The 25,585-nt window shown below is 36.7% G+C and overlaps 1 protein-coding gene across 4 annotated transcripts in view; it reads right to left on the bottom strand.

The window, feature by feature from the left end:
* Window positions 1-1,953: 1,953 nt before the first annotated feature.
* LOC133534831 (calaxin-like) overlaps window positions 1,954-25,585 on the bottom strand; it is a 43,658-nt gene continuing 20,026 nt past the window's right edge. For all 4 annotated transcript variants that reach the window (XM_061874131.1, XM_061874148.1, XM_061874139.1 and 1 more), the window contains 2 exons: window positions 25,247-25,357; window positions 1,954-2,282 (listed from right to left, as the gene is read on the bottom strand). In XM_061874131.1, coding sequence (XP_061730115.1) covers window positions 2,097-2,282; window positions 25,247-25,357 — 297 coding nt within the window. In that variant the 3' untranslated portion in view covers window positions 1,954-2,096. The remainder of the gene's footprint in view (window positions 2,283-25,246; window positions 25,358-25,585) is intronic.

Below are 25,585 nucleotides of genomic sequence, written 5' to 3'. Positions count from 1 at the left end.
TTTGTAAATCAAGCATAATGAAAACTGGAATATGTCAATGACATTTCGAACATCGAGACGCCCAGGCTGCGTAGACAAGATGCCAATCGTTCACGCTCCGTAGCGTAGCGTAGTTATCTCTCTCTATCACTCTTTCTTATTAATGTGGCAGAGACAGTTGCGTTTCGTTCGCTACGGAGCGTTAACGATTGACATCTTGTCTACGCACTCAGATACCTACTAAGGGAAATTTTCTTCCTGCGTTATTTCAAATATAACCGATGTTAAAACTGAAGAACAACTAACTCAAAATATCAGTTCTACTATTCATTTTAGTGCATCCTAATAGTATTTTTCAAACTTGATGGGTAGCGTGACACATGCCACTTTCATGTAATTTATAACCTAAAAACGCCAAATCTTGCAAAACTTTATTGAGTCAGCCTACCCATAGAGTTTGAAAAATACTATAATCGTTTTGAAATCTGGTGAATTATTTTATTTTATTTGAAAGGCACACTAAACAGACAACATTCATTATAGAAAGGTAGGTATTACACGTCACGTGTTTTCTTGTGCATAGTAGGTTCTGCCATCTTGTGGGCTCCATCGGAACAATAAACATCACATTTACGCCTCGCGCCAAAAATCTGACGGCTCCTGTGCTGCCTCCTACAGTTCATGCACGCTCCGTATAGCGGGGTCTACAAATCACTTTGATTTTGATATCGATCGCTTCAGCATTTTTTTTTGTTTTGCAATTTTAGAAAAAAAGGTAAACCTAAAAAAACCTAGTTTTTATTGTGTCAATAATATACTAAGAAGAAATGAGAAGAAAATGTTAAGAAGTGACCCCGCCTCCGCTCGCACGTCTGTCACCACCGCGAGCTGCGGGCCGACATTTCCTCCCACTCCTCCATACAAAATTTTCTCCGTTGACGACGTAACGACGGTCGACGCCGGTGAAACGCGTGAACCGAGAAAATATTTTCGAGAACTTAAAAATCGCGTACTTTAATTTCGTCCACCACTAGCTTTATTAGCTACTATTTAATGCAAGTCGCAAGTAGCACCAAGAAGTTTTAAATTTTAGATTTTTACACTTATGCCGAGGTCGTTATTATATGAAAAATGTTTATTGCCTTAGGGCTTAGAACAAAATCTTATTTTTATGTACCTAACAAAATATCCAAAGTACCTACTAAACTTAACAGAGTTCAAGTAAGATAACTTTTAAATAAGCATAACTTTTTTTTATAAGTATAATAATGACGAAATATTTGTTTAATCGAGTACGTAACAAATTTATAAAATCGGTTGCAGCAATCACATACAAACGTGATGGAGTTATGATAGTTCCGGTAATTTTGCGTCTAATTTCCTATCTGCTACCAAGTCATTTCTGATTTCCGATCGAGTTGTTACCTACGTACAAGTCGTGATTTTGACAGAATGGTTCCATGTTGCATTACATAACAGAATACGCATTGCAATTGGCCAACCATTCCCCAAAGACATGTTGCTGTGATATACTTATTTATATTTAGGTTTATCTGATCATTTTGTAGCCGAAAAATACTACATTTTATGGCATTTTTGGCGTAAACTGTGTGCACACGTACTATGAACGACGGTTTTTGATACATTTAGGCAAAAAACAAATATTGATTACAATACAATAAGACAAGTATTTTGCAGGATCTCGTTGTTAGTACACATGCTAATATAGTAACGTTCACACGACACGAGCATAATTTTTTTTTCTTTAACTTCTTGGGTTAGGTTGTTTATAAAGTAAATATAAAAAGCTTCACAAAACAATAAAAATATATATAAACACATTGTAAAAAACCTAACCTATGGTGCCGCGTGCCAGGGCCGCAGAGAGGAAGCGCCGGACTTTTCGTGTAGTGTCCAAGATCACTGCCTTCTTACTATTTTGTCGTAGTGTCGATTCAAATAATGTCAAGGTACTTTGTTGATAATATGTATAATTTACAGTATAAAAAACATGTCACTTTAATAAGCCATTTTGGTGGTCGTTTGAAGTCGAAATACAGAATCATCGAAATCAAAATGCAAATCGAATAATCTCAAAATAAAAGTTGCTATAAAGTTCACATTTTTTCCCACGTAGGGCACCAGGTGGCGATAAAGGAGTAGACCGCTGTGCGCTCCGGCAGGCAGTAGCCTAGGCTCTCCAATAGCGAGGGCGTCTTCACTACGGCCGTGTGGAAGTCCTGGAAGTTGATCACCCCGTCCAGGTCTACGTCCATCCTCTTCAACATTATATCGACGAACTCCTACAAAATCGAACTCGTAATTAAACGATATTCCTAGAATTCACGAGCTTCCACTAGGTTTTGTAATCTGGGTCCTAATCGACGGAAATCCATATAATTCCATACTATTATGTATGTTAATCCGGATTGCAAATCCTAACAACGTATGAGCGTAAAATCATTGACGTCATGACGTGGCGTGCATTTTATAACTGGTTGTATAAGTTCTAAAAACCAGAGAACGGAAATAAAACATGAAAGCATTCTGAACGCCCAATTATAGCCCAACGTAAACTACCCTAAGGTGGGCGGGGGTAACAAACTACTCGATTAGCAACTTCAGTTCGACCGATATGACAGTCAGTGATAGATGGCTAAATCGGTTTATAAAAACGTTTTTTTTTATAATTGAAAATGTCTTTATGTATCGTGAAGTGGTGCAGAAGTTATCCTGAACATTCCAAGGACAGTAGGATAACTTTTCACGTGTAAGTAAACAGTACCCCTAGTGTAAATAAATTCGATTTTGAAACGTGACGTACGCGTTTGCGTTTAGTCTCATTTTGTATTGGATTTAGAAAGAGCGCGCCAAGCGGGACGTTTTGGAAACTCAAAATCCTATACAAAATGAGACTTAACGCAAACGCGTTCGTCACGTTATGATGTCGATAAAATTTACACTAGGAGTACTGATAACTTCAGTAAAATTTGGAATAGAGCAGATGAAGTCACAGAGCACGTAGAGGTCACTCATAGGTCACTATTTCCTAAAAAAATACTTCCGTTGGAACTGAAAGTGGGGATAAGCGTTTATTGTCACTCAGTCTTTTCAAATATTTTTTTCCCGATTCGTGTAACCCTAAGAATTATGCTGGCTGTACCTGAAGTACCTGAACGTGCCTACGCTCTGCCATACAGATTCATAATAAAATGTATCTAGTCATAATAGTAGTTTATTTGGAAACGAGTATTTTAATGCCTAATTATGTACAGTTACATACACTATTTTATCTACACACATATTATAACCTTTCTATGATATATTCACTAACCCAAAATACAGCTAACGTTGGGGCATCGTTGCTCTCTTGGCGGAACTCGCGGATATGTGGTGCCGTCACCGAAATATTTTTATCGCTCATTTTACACGAAGTATTTGCCATAGTTACTTTAAAAACAACAAAACATATTCATTTTATACTTAAAACTTATAGTAAAAAAATAAACTGTACGTCAAATGGCGGTACGAGTAAGTAAATGAAAACATTTTTTACGCATATCACGCATTCGGAGTTTTTTTTTTTATTCTGAGACAAACTAGAGTCGGGGCCTATTTCCGTATCATTCGATATAAGATATAAACTAATCTGCGAGAGATGTCAAAATTGTATGCAATTGACATTTAATTTTGAACAAAAAGGCATCTCGACTGATATTAGAATAGAGGTCAAATCGAATTGCTTTTTTTTCAGAGATGTTCCAAATATTAATGTCATGTCATAACTAAATCGATTTTGATGTAGTTATGAAGCAATTACCACATTATCACAAATAAGAAATTTGTTGTAACAGTTTATCGTAATGTTGGCCATTATTTACGGATTTTGAAGGCATCATAGAGGGTTTATGATGTATATAGATAAAAATACTTTTTATAGCGGAATATGTTAACAGAACAATGAATATTATACTTATGTTGCGTTAGTCTCTAATTTCATAACAACATTTTAACTAGTTATTTTTTAAACTTAATATACGTGGATTATTTGACTAGTTCTTCAAACTATTATGGCTTAAACCTATCCCTGTTCACGTCATATTCTAATCAAAATATGAACCGTGAACTCTCAGCTGCCAGTACGTACAGCAAGAAGGTTATTAGCAGATTAATGTCACTGATTGGTTACTGATGACCATTATTTCATTTATCAGTGTTGATTACAGGCTCTGTAAACGTATCGTCTTATTTAAATGTCGGCGTAATTGTGTATGTGCGCTAATTGCCCCGAGAACTTAAACGATAATGTTCTCAAATGCGGATTCCATGTTTTATTTCCGTTCTCTGCTAAAAACGCTTTGGTTTCATTACGCCTAAATATCATATATCAGCTGTCTTTATTTGTCTTAAATTTCAAAACAATTTAGTCCCAAAATGCACAAACATGTCAAATTGTTTCCTTCTTAAAATGGCCAAATGTCTAATACGACCATAATACGACAAGGCTAATTCATATCGTTGTCACAATATTCAAATGTTCATTTCTACAAATACCAAATTGACGATAGGACTTATTTTTTAAGTAGGTACATTAAATTTACATGTTTCTTATGTGCATTTTTTAAACTTTTTTGTCGTATTATCAAATCTTTGATCTGCTGAAATTAAAGACAATGGGATATCACAGCATTCACAGCAGTCATTAATGTCTCTTGTGTAATGTGTCTTGTTTGTGTCTACGAATAAAAAAATATTCTATTCTATTCTATTCTAATGTAAGTAATTTGAGTTTTAGGTAGTGTTATACCACATCAATTTGAAGTTTAGGCATTCAGGCGATGTGGTGTCAAATATTAGCTGAAAATCGTTGAGCATTAGACTTTTTGTTTGCCGCGATATCTATTGTCGAGTAGCAGTACTGAGAGTTCCGCTACTCGATGCTAGATGTCGCTTGCGTATATATTAAGCATTTTGGTACCAAAACTAATGTATGGAGTGAGCACTCTATTACTTCTTATTTCTCTATGACCAAACTTGGCCTAGTAGCTTAAATGAGATAAAGTTTAGTAGTACCTATATTTGAAATTGGTAATACCTTACGACGTAAAGTTTGCAGACTATTAACTACCAAGAAGTTTTATTAATATTTTCCACTTATAATTTGTTTTTCATGAAGATTAAACAGAAATAGTTGCTAATGTCGAATAATATACAAAATGCGTTTTTGTACGGTATATACACATGCGAGAGAAGAATTAATTAAGTATTAATCAATTACTTTACCGCACTAGCACTTTACGAGTACATGCCTATATCGAAAAACTAAAGGGCCATATTATGTACTTTAAAACGCTGTGCTGTACGTTACGCATGGGATCGGAATATTTAATTCGCAACTTTCTTCGGGCGTGATTTAATTTATCGCCACTTGTTGCGAATTTACTACTTTTCGCACTTGTATCGTAATGTACTAACTTTTATAACCTATAGGCACTATAGTCATTTATAGACTTACAATACAATATTGTCATAAACTCGAATAATACTCGTAATATAGTAATATGTAAAACTGATTAGTGTCAATGGCTAAGATAAGAAGACAGACAAGACTTTTCGATCCGTTTGAGGGCTAAGATATAAATGCAAAACTCATTAAACATTTTTTTGCGTCAGGGGTTAAGAATAGAATCCGCGATATGCACTTGGTTACTTTTCGATTTAACGTTTAGTGAAAGTATAACCAAATTATTATTTATCTCTTAATTAAGTAAGAAAAGAAGTGGATAGCTAATTTGTATACTGGCTTTTTAAGCCAAATGGTTCAATTCAATTCTCATCACTCTTTATAATTTTCGCGCGAAAAAATCTACAATCTGATAAAAACTCAAGGCTAAAATAATACTTATTCGATAGTTTTCCAGCGGGGCAGTTATTTTTTAAAGAATCTGCTCATGATTAGTCCGTAGCTTCCGCTGATGGTTTGAATATTTTTTATCTACAAATTATATTTTGATTAAAGCCTGCGTCGCTCTGGTTGGATGTTATTTTTTACAAGTCGTCTAGCCAGATTTTAAAGTACGCTACTTGTTTCAAAGACTGGTACGAGTATTTAAACCCAGGCTGTGTGCACGACTGTCACGCAATAGAGTGATTCTTGTGGAAGGTTTAGGTAGGTATATAACTTTAAGGTTTTGTGTAAATTGGTTGAAATGTAGATGGAATGTGTTTTTGGAGAAATCGCGAAACATCTGGTTGACGTAACTGGTGACCGAAGAGCTGGCGGCTTCCTCGCACAACGTATCAGTATTGCGATACAACGAGGTGATGCGGCAGCATCCTTGGTACAATTCCTCAAGGGCCTATTTTAGATATAAGCTAGTTATATCAATCATCTGTATATATCCATTATGTATATTGTTATTGAAAATAAATGAAATATGACAATGTTGTCGAAAAAAATCACGCTGTCTAGGAGCTTTAATCGGAAACGCTGCCTAATCCGTTTGAGCTATAACAAAACAGTGAATGGTGAGGTTGTCTTTCTTTTAAGGGTCTACAAAATAATCCGCGATGGTGAAAGTCTATCTTTGAAGGATAACTTACCATACCCATTCTTAACGTCTTATAGAAATAGCATTTGCCCAGCTATTTACACGGATACAATATTAATAATTATTAAGTTAAATACGTTAGTTATATTATGCATTCCATACAGATTACAATGGCCCCTTACATCATACAGTTTAAATAAATATTTCAGGATTAATCATAAATTAAAGTTACCATTCGAGTCATATAACTTGTACGAAATGTTATAAACGCTATCCTTGGTTAGTTCCAATTTTCACAGTCGTTGCGATCGCTTTACTTACCCCAACCATGCACTTTGCAGGTAGCCAATACACACAAAGTCATTAAACCAGTTTAATATTGCGTGGTACAAAGTAATGGTATTTAATTTAATATAATTATGTCAAAAAATTACTATCTCACAATCAAAAATATACGTCTAATTCATATGTGAGGCAAAACAGCTCGTCTATTTGAGATAAAAACATTTTAAAATAAAATATTCTCAGTCATCTCAAATGATAGAGGCTATATAAAAAGTTGAATTCGAAGTAAATTTTATTTTGTCCATAATGATTATTGTATAGAAATGGCACGAGTTAAGCCAGTGACGGAAGAAGTGCGGAAAATTATAACTTCCAATAACAATAACGGCAAGTCTACGTACCAAATATCCAAGGACCTTTCGTTACCAAGATCTACAATTCAAACGACCATCGAGCATCACCGGAAAACGGAACAGTCACCGGTTCAAGGTGCGCCAAACCGCAGCTTAAAAAACGGTCACGATACGGAATCGCAGTGACGCGTCGTATGCGTACCGTTTTTGACGCATGCTCCCAACACCGCTGCTTAAAAAACGATGACGGCACGGAATCGCAGTGACGTGCTTCACGCGAATCTTTTTTGTTCGCAAAACAGTTGCGTCTTTTACGTCACCGGTGTGGTGTCTGCCATAAGATCTCCGTGTAATATTTTTTGCGATTATTACGCAGATCAATTTACGGTGCGTCAGCGTATTTTAAGCAGCGATGTGGGGACCATGCGTCAAAAACGGTACGCATACGACGCGTCACTGCGATTCCGTATCGTGACCGTTTTTTACGCTGCGGTCTGGTCGCACCTTTATAGAATGCTAGCAGTCTATGAATAACCAGCAAACCAGAAACCAGGATTCTGAGGAAGATCATCAAGAAAAATCGCCGTGCAAGAGCAGAAGAATATACTGTACTATGGCGAGACACGATAAAAAAAACATTTATTTGTGGAATTAAATATTGTTACACATTTGTAACAATATTTGTAGAGGGAAGCGACTACGAACAGAGAACCCGCCAAAACTCCGAATAATGAAAAAACATTTTGCCCGGTAGCAACCTAAAAAGTAAGGGTGATTTCATGAATACTAAGCCAAGATAATAGTTAATTTTCAAATTTATAAATAAGATGCAAGGTTAGGTAACTAAACAAAATTGAATTATACAAATACAGCCCGACTTGATTTGACTTGGGGTTGGCGCAACATGTATTTTTCTTCTAAACTTCTCTGTCGTACATCATTTCATAATTTATGTCCTTTATTTTCATAATTATCGTCTCTTACACCTGTCCATCCACCTCCTCCTGGTTTGCCTGCTCAAGAAAAAAATTATAAGAAGAATGACAGCTTTAATTTATTTTTTCAATGAATTTGGAATGTCCATGGTCTATCGAAGCGGTTTGATTTCTTATTTCTCGTGATGAACACAACAAAAAATTTGCTTTTTTTCGCTACATAATGCGGTAAAAAATCAATGGAGATTATCCGTGACATAAAAAGTTTTGGTGTAAGCTGTAACTTTGTTTATTACACTTTAAAACGTTACCAGGAGACTCGTTCTTCAAAAGATCGTCAAAGAAGTGGTCAGCCGCGGTCTGTAAGAACGACTTGCTGTCCTGATCTCAATCCCCTTGACTATTCTCTATGGAATGAATTGGAGCTCAGGGCCTGCCAAAAGGTTCACCCAAACTTGGAATCTCTAAAACGAGTCCTGGTCAAAGCAACAAAGGAAATCCCACTGGAACAGATTAGTGCCGCGATCGAAAGGCAGTCATTTTGACTAATAATAGTTTGCAGTTGTTAATTAGTCTCCATGAACTATTATTAAGTAAAGAATTTATAAATTTGTGTATCATAAAAAAATAGAACTTTTATTGTGTTGTGTTGTGTGTGTGTGTATGTTGTTGTCTGTGAACATACAAGGTAATTCCTTTCTCGTCATATGTATACCATTTACATACTAGGCGATTTGCCCTGAATTTTTCTATTACGGGTGCAGTTTTTACCCGAGGGCTACGGAACGCACGCTGTGTACCTACTTAAATTTTGACTTCTTTATTAACGTATGCGGAGTGAAATCTGCACAAAGTTTGGAACATGTAAAAAGTAAAAAAATAAAATAAACTGAAATTATATCTAACTGCCAATTTAAAGTCTATATATATGTCAATTAATCCGGCAAGTTTGATGAGCATTGCACTCTCTCTTGAAATTATGGTCAATTTAGAAGAACACTGTCGCGAAACTGTATGTAATTTTTCCAGTACTATTTATCTACACCGGAAGCGAAGATAGTGGAACATTTTGTGGAAACGGGTTAGAGCTGATGGTCTATTTTTAATATTTGTGCGTCCTTTTTCTTTTCAAAAACTACCGCTAGAAAGTCTGGTTCTGGGAACCATTCCAGCATTAGCTAGTTTTCTGGGAGAGATCGTTTAAAAAAAAGGTAGACCCGGTGACTCACAAAATCTTACAGAGAGGTCACGAGAACATTCAAATGTTGCAGTAAAACTGTTTAAAAATATCTTAATGATATGGGCATCGACAAACAATTTAAGAAAAGTTAAGCCCACCGTCTCCGAAAACAAAAAAGGCCCTGAAAATGCGGTAACGTCATTTGGTCAAAAATGTAAAAAACAGCTGTTTTGCATTATTGGATTTATGGGGGACTAATCGTATGTTACTTAAAATAGAAACTCATGGCAAGGTAACTATTATTTTGAGAACACCAATGGTTCAACGGGTGAGAATGTGAAGTATGTCGAGCACATAAAGTTTCCCAACAAAAGGTTTTCCCAAGGAAGATAAAATTGTAACTAAAAAAATGATAACATTTGTGTTTTCAACATAGATGGTTTTAAAGTACCATAACTGCCCTCTAACTTTATCTTACATTGAATATTGTTAAATACGTCACAAAAAACATGAATATTTATAAACAAAAAGAAGCATGTTGTTTTTATTTAATACGATATTGAATTTTGTGCCGATTTCACTCCGCATACATTATAAGGTAACCAGGTCAAAAGCGGGTAGGCAGGCGCCTACCCGCTTACATACAACGATGTATAGGCATACATCGTTGTATGTAACCGTACTGTGAATGTATGCATGCACCCTAAGAGATCGACCGTCAACGAGTTTCGGCCAATTAGGTCCCAGCAATCCGCACTATTCAGAGGACGCCTGGCTGTATGCCGTTAAAGTTTTGTGGTGTTTTTGTATAAAAAATCAAGGTAAGTGTTGTCTGATTAGTCAGATATCGCAGCAGATAGCTAGTTTAACTGTATGATTTTAGCTAGATTTACCATTTAAATTAGATTGAATGCATTTACATCTCTGCCCATATTTTAAAGTTATATCTTGTCAGTCATAATAAGTGGTTTTAGGCAAAGCGAGTAGGGCAAAGTGGGTAGCCACCCACTTACTAAGTTTATATGTAATGTACACATTTATATTAATTGTAAGATCTCTAAATAAAGTAACTTAAAATTGTTAAAGATTCGCGTCGAAACCTCAAAGAAATCAAAATTTCTAAAGGTAGTAGTTTGGGACATTCAATGACGTTAAATCTCATTTTACGATACCGTTTGGTAGTGATTATCATAGTACATTGTTTATGTAACAATTCTGTGATTATATATTTACTTTAAATATAAGGTATATAAGTTTAATTTTAAAAATACCTGCTTTGCCCAACCACTACCCGTTTTTCCCAAAGCACCAACCCACTTTAAACCCAAGTCTGGGCAAAGCGAGTTTTAACAGACCTTTTATTTTTCTTCGATTGTGTGAAGATTTTATGTAAAAACTTAAAAAACGATGTTCTAAATTGAAATTCAATAAAATTCATAATTAATGACTGTATTTTCGCTACATTAATACAATAAAATCGTAGATTTATTGACGGTTGTTGTTAGCTTACCCGCGTTGGGCCCACTTATCTGCTCGTTTATAATGGAAGGTGTGTTAAATGGCACACATCACAAAAAGTTTCATTTCCTATTGAACCTACCTCCTGTTATATCATTGTACACAATAACATGATTCAAAAGGGTGGGCAACGCGTATACTCGTATAAGTAGTTGCAGGCGCTCATAGGCTACGGAGACCGCTTACGAGTACCATCTGGTGGGCCGCATGCCGCATGCCGATGTAGTATTAAAAAGTAAAGAAAAAGTATAAAAAGTTAATTGCGGTATCGAGTTTAAAAGAACCGATGATCAACTATCGCTTTGAATATTTTTCGTCGGTACTATAAAAGCGTAGGTATCATCCCGATCGGACCTGATACCTGATGACCTCATAGCAGCCGCACTAGAGTTTAGTTCAGTTTATCTAGATCTGAGGTCAAGTGCCGTTGCAACAAGTAAACAATATTATCAAGTACCTATCGGTGTACAAATATAGTTTAAAGAAAAAAAAAAAATAAAGTGTGTGCAATTTTGTGACCATGAAACGTTCTAGGAGGATATTTTTAATGTCCAGTAGTGATGTTAAAGTTACCACAAAACCACGCTTAAGTTTAAAAGATTATGAGAATGATTGCTTAATTATACCTTTAAATTCTAAATATTAATTAAATACTGAATCGTTTGTTCGACATCCGAATGGTAATGAACATGCCCATCGATTTACTCATATGACATTAATGTTACATTAATTCGCCTGCCTGCGCTGATTGCAATCATCGGCTGCAGCGCAGTCAGACCAATTACTTTAATAATTCAATTACGCTACTAGGAGCGGTATTCAGAATTTACAATTTGTTAAGATTTTGATTTAAGATTATGACCTCGCTCGTGCTGTTTATTGCGCGCGAAACGTACTACGAAATATGTTGATACCGTATCATAATAAAATATAAGTACCTAGTCCCCCACTGACAAAATATTTAATTCCGCTTAGGCTTCCCTTCTCAACACCTAAAGAAAAGTAAAGGAAACGGTAAGGTACATTATTAACGATTAAAACAGGAGGGGTAATTTCTTGGGTTTTGTCTTAAATATAGTACATGCATAAAAGAAATACTTGTTGTTTTTCTTATTTTTTCGCAACTGTATTAAAAAATGTCGTTCGCTACACGTGCGGAAATGTCATTCTTCACTCGTCCCGAGTCTTGCCACTCGCCTAAACGAACAATAAGAAAAAAATCACACACTAGTCTTCACGCATAATGATGATAAGGTTTTGAAATGTTGTTATATTTCTGTTATTAAAGACATTCAATTGCGTGTTGCATGGCTCGTATCTTTTCGGGAGACCTTATGAGAGACATAAAGCCCATCTCATATATGTATATATATTTTAATTATGTTTTAGTAAATATCCTCACAAGTCTCACTAACGCCCTCAACAGTTTGTTAAGGTTATCTTTTCCTTGATTGAAGGGGAATCTTAGCTATGCGTAGAAAAGGGATGCTCGGCAAGTTACGAGTTTAGAAAGTTAACATCTCGATGGAAAGATGGCGCTAGCGGTCTAGGATTGCGTGTAGAAGTTGCAAGGAGCTTGTGATAAAAGATGAAGCATAAAATAATGCTTTGTGTATCTTAACGCCGTGAAAAAGCTAAAAAAAAAGCAGTACTTGCTAAATATTCGACTTTACTAAAATAATTTTAAGGCAATATAGGTTCGAAAGAGCTTCGCGAGATACTAAAAATAAGGCTTAGAAATTGCAAGTTAATATCACAAAAAGTAATTCAAGAAGCGTTGAATGTGAACTTTTACGAGACTTTACTTATGTATTTGACACGTGCCCATTGTAATATAAATAATGTATCCAATACTCTCCACGGCCCGGAAAATGAGTGCATGTCCTACGGCGATGGGGACTGGTAGTGGGGATTGAACTGGGGAGTTAATTCTTAGCTGGCTCTCCGCACGCGGTTGGGCGGTGATGATCGCTCCGGAACTCCGGAAGTGAGACGAGAGATCTGGTTCGGCAGCTCGCCTGACGACAAAGCAGCCCTATTTAGGGATCGCACTGCTTTCCCCAATCCGGGGAAGGGCCTAGAAAAGGTGGCCTAAACAAAGCTCGTCTCTTTTTATCCCAGCCGGCTAACCGCGGTCGACTGGTCACCAATATCAGCGGTCGAAAGAAACTAATGAAAATTAATAAATTTTTCAATATTGCAGCTTGGAATGTAAGAACCCTACTAGATAACGAAAACAATCAGTGTCCTGAAAGAAAAACTGCACTCATAGCACGCGAGTTATCCCGATAAAATATAGATATTGCTGCGATCAGTGAGACACACCTAGCAGATAGCGGGGAACTCTGTGAAGACTTGGGTGGATATACCTATTACTGGATAGGCAAGCCTGTTAATGAACGAGCTGCCAGTGGAGTCGGGTTTGCGATCAGGAATAACATTGCCCGAATGCTATTAGAGCCCCCTAAAGGCATTAACGATAGGCTCATAACATTACTTATTTATTTAAATATGAAACAAACGGTCATACAAAATATATTATTACAGTTTCTTCTCTTAATCTAGACCTATAGTTTCCATGTTTGTTAAATTCATTGGAAATAAGGATTTCACGGAAGGTGGCTGTGGTCGATATTCTATTAAGAATAATTTGAGCTACCTAACCTGACTTAAGAGAATCATTTATTGAAAGTGGTCACCAGCTTCCAGAGTCTCTACATACCATAATACAGATTGTAGTTATAGAATATTTGGCGGTAATCAAATTGGATGGATTTTCCCATTAGATCAGGACGTTAACTAAAGGCTACAAATTTTCAGTTACTGCTGACGAATGGACTTCGACAAGAAATCGGTGATACATTAATGTAAACATACATTATCTATGTACTAACAATGCAGCCAAATTTTTGAATTTGGGTTTAATTGGCATGAACGGACCTGCACCTGCAACAAAACTGGCATCAGATTTAAAGGGCTGGTTGGAAATTTTTGGCCTGCCATTTCAGGACATAGTTTACAACTGATGAAGCAAGCGTGATGATAAAGCGCGGAAAGTCTTCACCAGCTTATCATACCTTTGTTTTGCACATGCAATTCAATTTGGCAGTAATAGACGAAAATATTAGTACAAAAAATAGTACAAAAACAAGAAAATACTGTTGTTGCGAATAAAGCTCAGCCGGAAAAAATGAACCAAAGAATGACAGCGATGATGAAGATGACGGTGTGGTAATGTGGTAATTAGTTCCTCTCTTTAGTCATTGTCTCTCTTCTCTCATTTTTTTATATTTTTTATTTGGCGAACGAACGTTCAGCCGCAGCCGTGAAATTACATTGTGCACAAGAATATTGTCAGTGCTGTGCCTACATTCGGGAATGCGCTGTTCAAATTGTCATCATGGATTATATATTAAGTATATAACTGAACGAGCCCGCGACACCGCTCGCGTAAGTGATATAAAGAGTTTGTCTTATGTTTAAATACCAGCCTTATTATGTAAAGTATAATTGAAGGGATGTTTACAAACATTACTACATTGGGTATGATTTTCCAGGAGATCGATATAACTTAATTTATCTTTAAATAATATTGATTAAAGCTTGATTTTCAGAGGCGATATTCTTATTTTCAAAAGCTATATATTTATAATCTTCGTCGTGCTCTACCACCTCCTGCGAACTCACGATTTGTATGCGATCGATGTGGAAAGAAATGTCGCGCTGCTATAGGACTTTATAGCCACCAACGGCGATGCCCAGCCCCATAAACCCACAAGCGCCGCAACAAGCATCTACAACAGATGGTGTGGCCAATGATGCATAAACGTCTGTTAAATTTAAAATGCCGTTGATGATTGTTAGTCCCTGTCTGCAATATTGACATTTGTGTTTGTTAGAAAGTGGGAAAATTTAACAGAGGTTTACTAAGTTTTATGAATAACGGGGTTAGTTTACAATTTTTTTCATTTTTTCATTCATATATTTGCAAATTATCATACTTCTCGTATGGGCATAGACTAAGGTTGATATCACTTTTGATTTTTAATGTACAGTTGTACAAACATCCATTAAAGGCGGTATTAGATCGGAAGGAAGGAATATTTTCCACAAACTATCACACTTCTTGTATGGGCAAAGACTAAGGTTGATAACACTTTTTATTTTTTTATTTCGCTTCGAGTAAAAAACAGCGATAAAATTATCAGTTTGACAAACTCGTTTCCTCATGACTGAGGGTCGCGATCACATGAGATCGTTATTTTGTGCACCAAGGCTCTCCATTCTGCACGATTTTCGCCTTCCCAATAATAGGCACCTGTGTAGATCCCTGGCAGGCTTTCTTTACAATGTCCACCCAGCGGGTTAGTGGATGTCCACTACCCCGTCCTCCATCAACCATGCCAAACATAATGCGCTTTTCGAAGTTGTCCGGCTCCTGTCTGGCTACATGTCCAAAGTAACTAAGGATCCGTTGGAGACAAATGGATGACAACCGGCATTGGATTTTTAATTCCGTCAGGATTGACGCATTATTCCGGCGCGCCGTCCAATAAATCCCCAACATCTTGCGCCAACATCATACTTTAGGTTACTTTAATTTAATAATTTAGAACAAACATACTTTAGGTTACTTGAATTTACGTTATTAAATTTGGTCATAGGTTGACAGCACTTTTCATATTTAATTTTACTTCGAGTGAAATAACACGGATAAAACAGCATACCAACATGACGAACATAATTTGGACTACTTAAACTTTGTAGATGTGTAGCGAAACCACCGAAACCAACCGAAAGTTGCCGAAAATGGCTGATCGTCGTAAAATGAAGACTTTTATGAAAATTTCTTAAACAATAGATTTTCATAGTTTTTTCTCGTGAAGCGTGCGCCGTATTCGAGAAACGTGTCACCTGAACTCCTAAATTTTTTTTTTGGCGCCATCTCGCTCCGTCCTTCGTTTCTTTCCCTTTCTGGCATTTTAATTTTTTTGTAGTAGATTGCTGATGTGACAAATTTGAGGTGGTTATACTAGTCAGTGGAACTGGAACGGATTCTATGTACAACATATGAATGAAATTGTCCAATTTCACTTTACAATTCATTGTCTAAATCATCTGTACATGCTTTATGCAATAATGGTTTCTAAATTAAAATCAGGAATTTTCGACAAGGACGAAAACTTTCGCCGCATTTCATCATTTATTTGATAAAAGCCCGTGAATTTTAGCTGATCTCTAGGACTGAGATTTATTTCTGCAGCTAGACCCTCGTTGGGCATATTTCGCCTTCTTCATTATAGCGTAATTTTATTGTATAATTAATGCGTGTAAAGGTGAGGTTCACCTTTGCACGCGATTCAATTTCCTCAAAATCGTCTCCAAGTGTGTTTAAAACACGCGCACATTTCGAGCATCACATCTACTTTTTGTAATCATTGGCTCGTCCTGTTGGAATATTTTATCCCACATTTCTAACATAACACAAACTCTAGTTCCTGCACTTTTTGCGACAAGTTTCCCGCCTCTCTTCTTGACTCACCTTTCTGAGTGTCGTTATCTGTAATTTCTCTAAAGCGTCTATAATTTGGGTGAAAGCTTCAGAAATAGCATGTGGCTTTGGCGTGCGCTTACTATCTAGTGTCTGCGAGACTCTTGAGTATATTTTCATTCATGATTTTAAAATTTGTCACCTATATGTCGATGCCAGTAAAAATTAAAAAGCGTTTGATCCAACGAAAAAATATTTACGGCACAAACACAGGCATCAAAGGCACTTCGACCTACTAAATTCAAAGAATGGGCTGCACAGGGAATGTATATGGCTAGCGGATTAACTTGTTTAATTTATTGTTGCATACCATTGTAGTGACCTGACATATTGGCAGCATTGTCATATGACTACCCTCTGCACTTAGCAAAATCAAAATATCAGTGTTTTGTGAGATATTCCAGGGTTTGTTTTGCTAACTCTATGTCAATGTCTTTTTTGCAGATCGATGTACGTTCAAAAACGTTCAATCGGTTGTCCCTTATGTAAATAACGTACGAGTATAACGACGCTAAGTTGGTCAGTGTGCGTTAGATCTGGCGTAAAGTCAACGGATGTACTATACTAGCCGGTTTTTTTTTTAATTTGTGATATAATTTCGCTGTGGACTGTCTCAGCTATTATCGTAATTTATTTATGTCGTTTTTTTAGTATCGTAATACTTCGCAAATGGTTTTTGACAAAAATAAAACATTCCTTAAGCTGCGTTCCCTAATGTGATGTGATTAGCCAAAAATGGGTCGAATTGGCAAATTAATTCCAGTGAACCCAAAAATTGCCGTTATGAGGTGAGCCGAATTTTTCTTCTGAACCTCGGAACACTAAGCCTCGGTCAGCTAAAGTACAGATAACAGCGACCACTCGCTCCAGTACATGCTCCCAGTAGTGAATCTCTTCATTTATTTGGTTTCCAAACCCATTTTTTAAACCTATATTTTGACTTCGCGTTAAGTAAGATTACAGCGCATTTCTATAGTTCGGGCTCTCTATTAATTTACATGACTCTCTATTAATTTTAGATTCCTCTAGTTATTAAATCCAGTTGGTTTTGCAAATGTAGATAATTTTTCAGTGCCAACTAACTTGCACACAAGACAATAGACAGCGCCTGTACTCTTTGAATAAATCGACCAGTCTCTTATGTATTTCTCCCCATTAACTTTATGACCCACAAACATGTTTTCATTACAGTACCGAACGACTGAACCAAAAGTCCGTTTAGACATTTTAAATGGCCGTTTATAGTTTTAGTACGAATTAGGCCCGAGAGACAGCCAGCGCTCTATATCAAAATGAGAAAATATGTCCCGTAGTTCTGGATCGTTTTCTTGATTTACATTATTAGTAAAAACTAATGATGGTTAGGATTTACTCTGGTGATCTACAGAGTCGTCTGAGTCAAATAATGGCACACCATCGACAGTGTTGTTTGTTTCATCAGTTAAGGCCGCAATTACAAGTTACAACGTCAGTTTCAGTAAGTCATCAACAGTAAATTCAGATATTGATTGCGACGAATCGGAAGAGATTTCCACAACAGATGGACCAGCGAAAAAACTGTTTTTATATAGATTTCGACAAAAATTCTGCAATTCTGTTTTCGTTTTCAAGTGCCATTCTTAAATCACTTAAGAAAATCATCGTTTCATTGTGGTGTCTGAGGAATTAAAGATAGTAGTATTGCTACTATTGCTGATATGAATTAACTATCTACAATTTCTGTCAGATTTTCATGTAACTGTAAGAGATAATAATGCTAACTTTGAAAATATGTAGAGAAGTAGTTCTCTTTTATAAGTGAACGGTCAGTGTTGAGACAAGAGACAAGAGGTCAATTCCGCATTTTTTTGGTACAGTCCGTCGTATAACTCCAATCTTCTGGTTTTGGCCAAACCCCTATTATTCCTTTATACATATTCACATTTATTGTTTTCTTATTTGGAAAAAGAGCCCAATTTGGCTTTAACTTTTAAGGAAATTAGTTTCCTGTTCCTGCGAAGAACCTGGTTGAGACTCCATCTTGCTGCCATGGCCGGACGGACTGCCGCTTTATAATCTTTCCACTTCATTCAACCAGTGGTTATTCTATGGGAGACATCGACATCAATAGTACCATCACTGGAAATGACCGAGCCTAGACATTTAAAGCTGCTAACCTGATTTAATGGCTCCAGCATTTTTAGTAGCGCGTGAGATGTTTCGCTAATGAGGACTTAGTCATCTGCGTAGAGTAGGGTTCACGGCGGTGGTTGTTGCAATTTGACGGGTGCTGCTGACCCCTGATGGACGCCGACTTTTACTTCAAACTCGTCACTCAATCCTGCTGGACAGCGCACTCTGGTTGTGACATCTCTATGTCTGATTGTACATATATTTTACGGTATTGAAGTAGGTCGTTGTATAGGTCAGCCCTGTTGTCCCTGAATTTTTCGATTAGGATTCGAATGGTATGAATTGCGTCAGTGGTCCATCTTCCCACAACAAAGCCACACTGGTTTTCGGTGATCTCAATAAACTGGAGTAATCTTCTACTTATTATTCTTTCCCATATCTTAAGAGTTTGAGATGAGTTTTTTTGCTCTGTAATTTTCGCATAGTCGTTGTATAGGTCAGCCCTGTTGTCCCTGAATTTTTCGATTAGGATTCGAATGGTATAAATTGCTTCAGTGGTCCATCTTCCCACAACAAAGCCACACTGGTTTTCGGTGATCTCAATAGACTGGAGTAATCTTCTACTTATTATGCGTTCCCATATCTTAAGAGTTTGAGATGAGTTTTATTGCTCTGTAATTTTCGCATAGTCTAATCTCTTTTGTTCTTATAAAATGGGATGAGGTGACTTTTTTCAATTCGCTTGGTATACCGTCAGTTATGATCGTGTTAAAAAGATTGGTCAGAAATACCACCCCTTTCGGACCTAACTTCTTCCACAGCTCGGCAGGAATATTGTCCGGTCCCAATCCTTTATAGTTGGCCATAGCTTTGACGGCTGCGTGTACTTCGTCAGGTTTTACACAAGGAATAGAGCCTGCTGTTGGGGGTGTCGGGTCTGTGGGCGTTGTGCTCGGTTATATTTCATTGAGAAATCGAGAGTAGTAATCTTCCCATCTCATCTGGATATCGCAGTCTGATGTAAGCAGTTGGCCCCTTTCGTTTTTTATGTATTTGATGGTCTTCGCGTCTTTGGTGTTGGCATTTCTGTGTTTTGCGATCCTAAATAGCTCTCGGTGCATTACTGGTTGCTTCAAGCTTTGCGTATAGATCGCTATCAGAAGAAGCTTTAGCTTGCGCTACCGCCCGCTTTACCTCTTTTTTGCCTCTTTGTACGCAGCGTTATCAGATGCATCAATGATTTGTTGCAACTGTTTAAAGAGGGTCTTTTTTCGCGCGACCTTATATCTCATATCGCCATTTCACTATTTCGCGTCATGGTCGTTGCTCAGGGATCCCTTCGACACGCCAAGATGCTCAGCGGCTTTCTGGTTGCAGAGGCTTTGGAAGGCATTCCATTTGTTTCAGCGTTGTTGTCATTTCATCCTTTATTTCGTTGACCAGTTTAGGTCCTTCTCGGTCTAATCTGTACCATTTTATTCTTGGTGTTCTATTTTTCTTTACCTTTATAGACTTTTTCATTAGAAGATTTGCAACTAGGATCCTGTGCTGTGCTGTCAGAGATTCTCGTGGTGTCACTTTACAATCTTTCAACATCGTAAGATTTTCTCTGTTTACCAGGATGTAATCGATTTGCGTGCAGTTTCCACCGCTGCTGTTTCCAAAAGTGTCCAGCTGTAAGCTATAAATAACAGGTCCGATACTCTCTCGAGTAGCAGCAGTAGTAACGAACCGATATACATATATACACCGTAGGCTATTAAAACCCGACAGATTTTAACCTTGTCAACATAGGTCCCATTATGATTTTTTTTTATGATACAGTAGGCAAACGAGCGGACGGATCACCTGATGCTAAGCGATTAGCGATGGTAGCCGCCCATGGGGTGTCCATGCAACACCATTATTTAAAAAATATTTTTTATAAAAAAATGCGTTTATTTTCAGACATCATACAGCAATAAACAAACAAACACAACAAGTTGAACAAATTAAGATTAAGATTTAGAACAAATTAAATAAATTAAGTTTTGCACTTTCTTGTGAACAAATCTTTAGTTTAGAGTGTGAAAAAGAAAATCCGATCCCCAATAGAGAAACAAAGATATCTTGGACTTTTTTGCGTAGAATTTAATAAGCTTTAATGTTGTCTTACACCATATTTTCCTACATAACGTAAATTTTGAGTAAAACGCGAATTTCTCCAGGACGGTACACATTTTCCAAGATGGCTGCGTTTGCTATAGGTCCCCAAATGTCAAGTGGTATGGATATGAATAAGGGGCCTTTAATTTACATACATACCAAATTTCAGGACTGTCCGAGAAATTTCGAGGTTTGTTCTATTCCGATTGTGCTATAAGTAGGTGAATCATTTTAAAATTACTTTTATTTTTATAGTCGTACTGTGATGTGGTAGTAATGGTTTCTACCATCTGTTTTATATTCTAACCTATTCAGTAGTAGTCACCCTGCCTTCGAAGCAGAAATCTCAGGTTTCTTCGAATCCTGGTATGGGCATTTATTTATTGTTTATCACAAATATTTGTTCCTGAGTTATATATGTATTTATCTATATATTATAAATATCGTTTCGTTGTACCCACATCCACAACAGCAGCCTTATTGAGCTTACCGTAGGGCTGATTACCAATTTTTGTAAATATTCCTACGATATTGATTTATTATTCGTTTACCTAAAGGGGAAATCTTAGTCTCGAATTAAAATATATATATACTAATCCTTTAGTATATATTTTTTATTATTATTTCGAGGCAAATATAGGGAAGAAGTGGTTTCGGTCAAAACTCACGAAATTTTAGTATGCTGTTGATTCAAGCCTTCAAAGGTTCAAATCCTGGTAAGGGTATTTATTCGTGTGATGAGCATGGATATTTGTTATTGAATCATGGCTGTTTTCTATGTATTTAAGTATTCATAAATATTTATATATTATATATATATATATATATATCGTTGTCTAGTACCCTCAACACAAGCTTTATTGAAATGAAAATTGTGACCTCAGGATAGTTACCAGTTCCACGGACAGCGTCTACTGATTTATTTTCCGTTATACATCCAACAACTTATAAATAGTGCTTAAAAAAGTAAGACTACATGTTTACATTAAAATAAAATTTTATATTTAATCAGAGAAGGCTGTTCACCACATTTAATTAATGGAAAATTCTATGAATATGTTTTAGACTTCATCGTAGTCTATTATAGCACATCCGCCGTAAACGTTACAGAGACGGCAGAGCTGTTTGGTTGTTTAGTCACTAAAACACAAGGGCCTCTAAGTGAGAAAATAATTAACAAATCTATGCCCGATGAACATTTCGCTGTTTTAACGGGAACATGTTTTTATTATTCAAAGCACACTGCACAAGAACCACTGTGGCGTGATACAAGCAATAGGGCAAAAGGCAATACGTAACAGTTTGATCGGAACGTTACTACAACTTTCAAGATACCAAATAATATCAGAATACTCGTAATGAGTACCAACGCAAATCATACTCTGAACAGAAGACAACACACACATGCAAGCCGTTCACTATTCGACAACTGATGGTTTCATTGTATTTAGATGTATTAGGACCTCTCCACACTGCTGAGAACGATGCAAACATTATGAGGATAATCATACCGAGTGTGGCAATCTTGTAAGACCTGAATAGAGGCTTCCAGGACGTTATTGTTATTTAACCGACTTCAAGATTTCAAAAGATTTCAAGAGGAGGTTCTCAATTCGGTTGTAAGTGACATTTGATGAAGTGGAATTGCTGATGCTGAGCAGAATGAAACTCTTCAACGACGCATAGTTCCCGCTTGGCGATTTGTCGTCTTCGTTATGTATGTTAGGCAAATTAGGTTTTCCAGACACATTTTTGTCAAGCTCGAAATCTGATGGTTATCTATGAGGAATCGACTAAACTCCTCAAATATTAAAGGCATACACATAGTGATTTTTGTATTTTATTTCACAAATTAAGCATTTACATTTAAAAGAGTGACATTTAATAAAGTGGAACTGCTGATGATGATCAGAATGGAACTCTTTAACGACGCATAGTTCACATTTGGCGATTTGTCCTCTTCCCTATGTTTGTTAAACAAATTAGATTTTCAAGAAAAAAAAATGTCAAGTTCGAGTTCTGACGATGGGGTTCATGAGGAATCAAGGGAACTCCGCAAATGTTTAAGACATATATATAGTAATCTTAGTATTTTCATCAACAAATCAAGCATTTACATTTGTAGAAGTGACATTTGATTAAGTGGAACTGCTAATAATGAACAGAAAGGAACTCTTCAACAACGCACAGTTCACGTTTCGCAATTTGTTCTCTTCGTATGTTTGTCAAGTAGTTAGGTATTCTAGGCACATTTTTGTCAAGCTTGAGTTCTGATGATGGATTCCATAAGGAATTGAGGGTACTTCTGAACTCTTTTAAGCATTACTTATAGCCATTTTTATTATTATTATATTTTTTCATATTTCTATCCTATTTATTACAGGTTATCCAGCGCCATTCAACGTGGCAACGCGGCTAGCGTTATGGGTACTTTTGCGCCGGGGACAACTCGGGGGGGTCTTTTTGACTAGACTTAAGTTAGTCTGTGTTTATTTTGAAATATTTGATGTATATATTTATTACATAGAACTTGTGTTAAGGAACAGCTGCTCTCTTTGTTTATTATCTAGTGCTTTATTTCATGCGCGGTGTGGAATAATTTATTTTAAATGCAGTTGAATGTGTTGCGGGTATTTTACCCGTCAACCATAGGGCAAATCTGAAATGTGTCAAGGTGGGTGCAGTGACAAAAAAAACATATTAACCTCCTTTTCTACATAATTAGGCGTGGGAAGCTTTCTTTTTAATTTCATTGTATGAAATCCAAAATCAACAATAATCTTTCTTTCACCGGTCTCTATCATTGAAATCAGTTTTTTTCTTTAAAATTATTTAGAATCGAAAGGTTACCGAGTAAGAACGCCCGCTTTCAAAGGACAACGAAGACAACTGAACACCGAAGAAGCCAATGAATCCCGGTATGACACATATAAACAACTGGACCAGGCATTTGATAACAAAATGTTTGATAAAGAGCTGTACCGCATAGCTGTATAATTTGAGAAACTTTTTGAATAATTTTTAATTTCTGACAATAATATGACCAGGTAAGGAACCTCAATTTTTGAGAGAATGAGCTTCTAATAATACGAAAAAAACTTTCGTTTCACAGCATGACAGCTAAGGACGTTTAGGCGACGGAAAGGACATAAGTAGGATAGTTTTTATCATTGAAATCAATCCTAAGTTAAAATGAAAACAAAGTCCTCAACCTGGCTACGAGTACCTGCTATACCCACAAAAAAAGATATTTTATTTATTTATTTATTATTTTATTGGTATTCAGGACAATAACTTCGATTTGTCTCCTCATGAATTCAGACACGCCCTGGCAATACGCTATCACAGAACCCCAAACTCAATGCCACCCTCATGTGATGGATGCGGCAATAGCCAATTTAATATTGACCATGCGCTCTCTGTTGCAAGACTGGGGGCTAATTTCAACACCCACAACGAAATACGCGACTTATTTGCTGAACTATGTCACCAATCTTAGAGCAACGTCACAATAGAACCCATAATCACAGAAGGGGACCTTGGATTACGTGGTGAATTATCTTGTCGTGGCTTATGGAATGCTCAGAGAGAGGCGTTATTTGATATCCGTGTCGTAGACACTGACGCTCCCTCTTACATTTCACGCCATGTCACTTCTGTCCTAAAATCTGCCGAGACTGAAAAACAAAAAAAATACTCCGCTGCCTGCGAAGCGAAACATGCTACCTTCAGCGCTCTCGTGACCTCTGTTGATGGTGAATTCGCATCACAGATGATCCTTTGTCAAACAAATGGACGAAGCCCACGCGAACCGTTGGAATATATGCATTGCTATAATTCGAGCCACCAGTATGTGCATACGAGGCACACGTCACAAATTCAAACCTGCAGCGATACTGTTGGGGTTTGATGACGGAGCACCACTAACTTCACCTGACCATGCATTGCAGAGATGTGAATTATTATTACTTTTTTATTAACATTATTGTCATTATTTCTTTGTTATAATAAATAAATTAATCCTAAGTTAAGGGTGTAAAAATTATTTTGGAATTTAGTATGGAAGTTGGATATGGAAGTAATATTTCTACGTAGGTACACGGGTGGAAGCTAGTTACATATACTATGGGCCCTGCGAATGTACTGCAATTTAGTTATTTATATAAAGCCTTATTAATATTATAATGTAATAATCAAAATAGATATAAATTTATAGTTATATTATTCTTATAATACACATAGATCGAGAGCTAACCCCAGAACATGGTTCTTATAAGACAATGACAGCAACGAAACGTGACAATCAGGCAAGCATCTGGCATCAGTTCATCAGTGAAGGTCAAAGAATAAATGCCATTTAAAGGGCGTATATTTTAGAGTCCTGGGTTTGATGAAGTGTTGGGGAATGGTGTATTTAACTGCTAGCTCGTGATCTAAATTGGATACTAACGACTCGCCTTGGCTTCGAATGGTAAGAACCTTAACAAATTATATACCTAAACCTTCCTTAAGAAAACCTCTAATTCTTGAAAACCGCATTATAAATCCGGACAGTACTTTTAAGTTTATCGAGAACATACAGGCAGACAGACGCGGCGGGGCATTTTGTTTTATAAGGTGTAGTGAGAAAAATCTACCTTAACTGCCTCTTCTACATCGTCGTCTCGGGATGCTTTTGCCAGGCTTTTCTTCATGAGCTGGTACATTGTTTCTCTTCGTAAGTGTCCTTCGCCCAACAAGTCGTAGCACTGCCGTGAACCAAAAGTATAAAATTATTAGTTATTATATTCTTACAAAATTAAAAAGCTCAGTAATTACTTAATTACATAGACTAATGATAAAAAATATATACCGACAGCTCCTTACTTATATAAACGGAGAGCTACCCCTGGGAAATAGTTTACGATTTCAAGAGAAACGAAACTAGATAGTATTTTTATTTCTACTATCCTTATTTATGGGTCCAGGCATCTGAC

The sequence above is a fragment of the Cydia pomonella genome, chromosome 1 (assembly GCF_033807575.1).
Source record: "Cydia pomonella isolate Wapato2018A chromosome 1, ilCydPomo1, whole genome shotgun sequence".
Lineage (NCBI taxonomy): Eukaryota > Metazoa > Arthropoda > Insecta > Lepidoptera > Tortricidae > Cydia > Cydia pomonella.
The sequence above is the reverse complement of the archived record's forward strand: the minus strand, read 5'-3'. Positions and strand labels throughout refer to the sequence as shown.